Source organism: Chrysoperla carnea, chromosome 2 (assembly GCF_905475395.1).
Source record: "Chrysoperla carnea chromosome 2, inChrCarn1.1, whole genome shotgun sequence".
Taxonomy (NCBI): Eukaryota; Metazoa; Arthropoda; class Insecta; order Neuroptera; family Chrysopidae; genus Chrysoperla; species Chrysoperla carnea.
Genome location: NC_058338.1, coordinates 77,608,279 through 77,614,427, shown reverse-complemented (window position 1 = coordinate 77,614,427; position 6,149 = coordinate 77,608,279). Strand labels below are relative to the sequence as shown.

The window sequence follows — 6,149 nt, the reverse complement described above, 5'->3', positions numbered from 1 at the left end:
TTGGCCTCGTTAAAAATGTGCAGGCATTGAAGAAAGGTAATAATAATCTGTCCAATGGTTTAGCTTAAAAATGTTTTTATAAAACAATTATTTTAATAAATTATATCGCCATTTTTATTATTGTACAGTTATATTATAAGAAAATGTTAAATCATTATTTAGAGTATACAGTGAGGTCAAAAGTCATTATCCATTGTGCTATTTAAAAACAAGATTCAATGGATAGCGCGACTTTTGGTCCACTTAATTTATTGTCATTTTAAAATTATCTCCATCTAAGAACGATTATTTGTTTTAAGATTTTATTTTGAATTACATAATTCGTCTTAGGCGTTTATTGTACTTAATGTTTGCGTTTAAATAATATTAATTTAAAATTTAAAAGCAGGCAAATTTTCAATTATTCCAAAATAATTGTAATATATATTTTGGGTACAAGCATCTTGTATATTGGGTACAGGTGCATATTGGGTACAAGTTTTCTGTACCTTGTTTCTTTGAAATTAATGACTAAAGCAAACTACAAGCTAATTTTTTTAACCAATCATTTTCCTTAAATAATTACGTCAGGTTTTAATTTTTGAAACTAACTTTGATGAATGAAATCATTAAACCTTTTTGATGCGAGCTCTTAAGTTAGGTTTACACGATAAGCGTTGAGCACATGTTTAAAAAAATATGATTGTTTAACGTAGATATTAACAAATAGAATGCGTGTTCAACGTCTGCCATCTGAACGGGGTCTTAGTTATGGAAGGTAGAGCTAAGGAGAATGGGATCTTAGTTACGGAGGGTAGCATCACGTTAGCAAGTGATATAATTGCTGCTGTAACAAAAGTGTAAGTTTTAAAAGAAGTACTCAAAGTAATAAGAGTAAGATAGGCCAAAAGAAGTTGTTAGAGAAGGATAGAGAAGTTCACATCAAACCCAAAGTAATAAGAGTAAGATAAAGATCTAAACAAGTTTTTCGAGAAGGATAGAGAAGTTCACATCAAACACCTCTTATTACGTTAGCGCTATTTGGTGGATTTTTGGGTTATAACTTGCTGCTTATCGCTGGACATTTTCACTTTGCCTCTCATACAAGATAGTTTTCCTTAGCTCTACCCTCCAGTCTTAGTCTATAAATGTATTTGTGCAATATATACAGATAATATACGATATTAAAAAATTTCCCCGACCCAAACAATTTAGTTTTAATGCAATTTTTATAGAATTTTTTTTTTAATCAAATATTTATAAATGAAGCTTATATTAGGCTATGTTTATGAATATCACGTGTCAATAACGTTTACTTCAATCAGCTTGAGACGAATATGTACTTTTTCTTTAAGAATATACGTACATAAATTGCAGCTTACACAATAAAAGTGCGTTTACCTCGATTAAAAGTCACTTAGTTTAATTATATTTTTTAAGCAAATAAATTATTTGTTGTATGATGAACTCCACTTGTCTATATAAAATTATTATTTTATATTTTTGTGGTACAATTAGTAAAATGATTAATTAGTCGTAGATGCGCATGTTATTATCAGTATATTGACACTTGAAAATAAATTTTGCAACCACTAAAAATATGAGTAGTGTTATAAATTTTAAGACCTTGTTAGTGGCATCTTAACTATTAAACGCGTAGAAAAATTTTTCCCAATGCGATTTTTTAGGAGGTGAGAGTGACATTGAAATTATGAAAATATAGGTTATTCGATTTTAATCGTTCACCCTGAATATTTTTTCAATGGAACGTTTTAGGGGACATCTTGCAAAAACCTTGGTTTTGACTTTAGAGCCTTATTGACATTAAGCCCAGGTCAATCGTCCTTGGGCAAACACTCATCAAATTTTAAATAAAGGCTCTTATAAAGATCTTCTTATAGTCCTAATTTCAGTATGCACAGAATTATCTGATTTTGTCATGAAAAGAAGGAAATCGAAATTAACATTCTATGTGAATGCATAGAAACTACCTCTCAAAAGATATCATCACTTGCGATGTATGGATATCCCAGTTTATTAAAACCATAGGACTCCAGGAGGACTTTCGAAGCCTAAAAGGTACAATAGATATTCCTAACACAAATCAAATCTAATCTGTAATTGGAAAACTACAAAGAGTTATTTTAGATTTTTCTTTGTAAAATAACCAATTATTTCTATTGGAAACATCAACAGTTGAAATTTAATTATAATCAAGTTGCAATATATTGATATTAACCAAGAAAAGTATCTTTAGATTTTTCGATGTATACCATAAATAGCAGATAAGACAGTATTACAGTAAGTAATTATATTATAGTGTCTTGTACAATTTTAAGATAAAAAATACAACTTAATATAATACCTAAACGTATTTATATGTTATTTAAACCTTCACCAGAAACAGTTGGTTAGTTGCGAAAAAAAATATACAGTTTTTGGTAACACTAAAAATTTCAGCTATTTAACGACGTATGAAACGTGGTTTTCGGGACATGAAAGGGAGGTATCGAGATGAATATTTTCTGAAAATTTAAATCTTGTAACTCTTGCGTTACGCGCGCACGGGATAATAAAAATAACAAAAAAACAAAAACAAAAAGAAAACAGACTTCAAAAGAAAAACTTTTACAAAACAAATTAATATGCACTAAAAAGTAAAAATTAACGATAATATAATGAATGTAGTTAAAATTATTGTTATTTTTGGAGTCGGTGTCAGCCAAGGAAACAACTATGACAGAACAGTTTGCTATATTATCTTGGCTGTCACCGACTCCAAAAATAACAATAATTTTAACTACATTATATTATCGTTATTTTTTACTTTTTAGTGCACATTAATTTGTTTTGTAAAAGTTTTTTTTTATTTTGTGATTTTTAGTGAATCTGAACTAGACTAACTAATTTGTCACTAAAAAAGAATTATCGAAATCAGTGGGCGTGATATTGAGTTATATTCGCCCTCTTGTCGTGCATACTTAGTGCAAATTTAAGACTTTTATGGTTTTCTCATAGATGCCGTGGTCAGAACTGGACCAAAAATGAAATGGGACCACACGGGAAGTACCAGCTTTCAAATAGATAAAGAATCATCAAAATCGGTTCACGCAGTCAAAAGTTCTGAGGTAACAAACATAAAAAAAAATACAGTCGAATTAATAACCTCCTCCTTTTTTGTTTGAAGTCGGTTAAAAATAGAGTCCTCTAACATCTAGACCAAGAGTCCTCTGTGTCCCCCTTGAGAACGAACTGTCGAGCGATGACGAGATGACTTCGGGTAGGAGGCGCCATTAAAATCAGATGAATCTAAAGAATTTTGTCGAGGCCAGACGCCACAGTGAAAACATAGCTAATATCTTTCCCGATGAACTTATAAAGAATGAAACGATGTCTTTTTTTAACGTAATAATAAACAGTTTATTCTATTTTTAATAAATTAAAATATAAATTCCAGTACCTATTTTTAATACATTAAAAAAAATATATAAATATTAAATTTAACCATTTCAATTTAGTTTTAATACTTTTAATTACTTAAAGAAAATAAAAAACTTATAGATCTGATATCTAATTACCTAGTAATACAAATATGGAAAAAATAAAGTATTCTGTTATCCGTAACTTAACTATTTGATTATTCTCATTTGAAATTCATACTTGGTTTGAAATAAAAATCTGTAAAAGTATTATGTTACAAAATAAATTTTGAATTTCCACAGAAACTTGCAAGAGACATTTACCTTGCTCGTCATTCGTATCTGAACGATAAAATGGATGCATTGGAGGCATTAATTGCGGTGAATCAATTGATTTTGGTTTGAATTTAAAATCATTATTATGCGGCTTCGGAACTCTAAACGCATTGGTTTGAGCAGTGTTCATGGCTACTGGGTTTTGACCAGGAGCAGGATTTGAATCATAATAATTTGGAGCATTTTTTGATTTTATAAATTCTTCAGTTGTGCTTATTTTATTTTTTAACTAAAACAAAATTCATTTCTTAAAACTGAAATAGCATGTTTAGAAATAAAAAAACCTACTTGCAAATTTTCAACTAGATTCACCTTTTCCTGCAATTCTTGAATCAAAACTTGGCAGTGTCTTTTATTCATTTCCAACTCCTCGTTTAAAGCTGCAATAATTTAAAAAATAAAAATTTCAACAAACGAAAGAATTAAAAATCAGAGCAATATAAAACAAAAACTATATAAATCACGTACAATCAATTTTACGTTTGAGAGTGTTGATTTCACTCTGATGCTTAGCGTAATTATCTTCACAATATTTTTCTAAAACTACCATTTTTTCATTTGCTGTTTTTAAATCAGCTCCTAAATATAAACTTTCCAAATTTACTTGATAGATCCAAAACGCTAGTGCTCTGGTAACTACATCCATAATTACTTCCGGGACTAACCCTGCCATCATTACCTACATGATAATAAACTGTTGTATATTTTAAACTAATTTAAGTAAATTTTTACGTACGGATTTAGTTGCTTCATCGGGATTTAAGTTAACGCGAATTATATCTCGATTTGGTTCAAACATATTATTACACACTGGACATTTTAACTCTTGCTTGGTAGTTATATTTAAAACATGTTCGTTACAAAATAAATGAGAACATGAGGTCATATAAGCCGTTTCTAAAAGCGTTTTACGGCACTGTTTAAAGTTACAAATCAAATTAATTTGTGACATTTTTTCTAAAAAATTTTGAATCAAAACCACAAACTTTTCGATTGTATATTATTATGCGTCAAGTAGAATTAAAATAAACAATTGAATAATAGTTAGAGTTTGCGCAGTTAATAAAAATTGAATCGATATTATTTTTAAATGTTTCAATAAGGTAAGTAAAATATATTTATTTTTATTTTTATAACAACGATATTGTTTAAAATTCAACATCAAACGAAATAAAAATAGATCTATTTCACTTTTTGATTAAATTTTTTTAAATTTATTGTTTATATGTTTCATTTGAATAAAAATTTTAATTTGCGCAGTAAATAATTGAACGCATCCATAGACTCAAAATTATGTAAAAAGGTTTGTGATCGCATTGGCAGGCTGTGATACGAGTAGAATATGTAATTTACTATCTATGAATTTACTCTTATATGATTAGTTTCTATTGGATTTTAACGCTAAGATGTCAGCGCCACGAGTATCAAATTGAAACCATTCTCGTTACAATCAGCTGATTATTTCAATGATTAAAGAGAGAGGAGATATATGCTTTATTATACATTTTAATGTGCTGCAGCTGTGCTATATTTGGCGTTCTGACAATAGATCTTTTTTCTATCACTAGATAGAGTCTTTCTTAGCATTACAATCCAATAGGCCTTTTCATCATGTCATAAGCGCAAGTGCAGCGTTTATTTTTTTCGTACTGACAGCAATAAGTAAGACTAAGATAGAAGATATTTGTTATTCATTTTATCACATTGGTTATAAATCATTTAGTACGAAACAAAAGTGAATCGTGATTTTAAAATGAAAAGCTCTATAAGTGGAAGATGTCCTAACAAAGTGAGACACATAGTTTTAGTGCTCTCTACCCGCCAAGTGACTAAGCCTGTTCTGCGTATCTTCTACTTTTATTTTAGAGAATTGTCAAATTGACAAGCATACGCATCGTGGTCAATGTCTGGTGGAGGCTAGAGAGAATAATATATTGTCGGCACCGGAATGTTGTGACACTCTGTCTCATGTCAACTGACAGAATGTGATTGATATTTATAATATTTGCCTGTAATACTCTGGCGCTGTTTGATTTGTTGATCACGTGATCAAAACAGTAATGACAGTGCTTTGGTAGTTCTAAAACGCCAGTACTCGCAGCACAAAACGGCGGTGATTTATGACGTCATTAATTCCCCTAGAGTACTGTGCTCTCGCAGTACCTATCGGAACATACCCACAATACGATCTTGAGATGGACACGTCTTTTATCGGTTTGTGCAGTCAACCAACCAATGCTACGTTTTAATAACTTAAATCTATATATTCGAGGAATTTTTAGCAAACGCACTTAATTATCTGTTTGTTGCGTATTCCGAAGATTCCTTCATAACAATTACTACCTAAAAACATAAAATATCAAATAGTTATTTTCGAGGGTATATTTAGAGGAATAAATAAGTAATTTTTAAATT

The 6,149-nt window shown here is 29.8% G+C and overlaps 1 protein-coding gene across 1 annotated transcript; it reads right to left on the bottom strand.

Annotated features, from left to right (window-relative positions):
- Nucleotides 1-3,597: 3,597 nt before the first annotated feature.
- Nucleotides 3,598-4,675, bottom strand: LOC123294081 (E3 ubiquitin-protein ligase CCNB1IP1-like). Its single transcript, XM_044875154.1, has 5 exons — nt 4,471-4,675; nt 4,203-4,413; nt 4,023-4,114; nt 3,723-3,963; nt 3,598-3,657 (listed from the first exon to the last, which is right to left on the bottom strand). Exons 1-5 carry the CDS (start codon nt 4,618-4,620, stop codon nt 3,623-3,625), a joined length of 729 nt encoding a protein of 242 aa, XP_044731089.1. The 5' UTR covers nt 4,621-4,675; the 3' UTR covers nt 3,598-3,622.
- Between the last annotated feature and the right edge of the window lie 1,474 nt (nt 4,676-6,149).

What these genes read in the sequence shown, in the direction of transcription:
- LOC123294081 (XM_044875154.1), bottom strand. Translation starts at nt 4,620, where the DNA reads ATGACCTCATGTTCTCATTTATTTTGTAACGAACATGTTTTAAATATA. An exon ending in TCTCAAACGTAAAATTGATT is followed by an intron (nt 4,115 to 4,202) that starts GTACGTGATTTA and finishes AAATTATTGCAG; the next exon opens with CTTTAAACGAGGAGTTGGAA. An exon ending in AGATACGAATGACGAGCAAG is followed by an intron (nt 3,658 to 3,722) that starts GTAAATGTCTCT and finishes ATACTTTTACAG; the next exon opens with ATTTTTATTTCAAACCAAGT.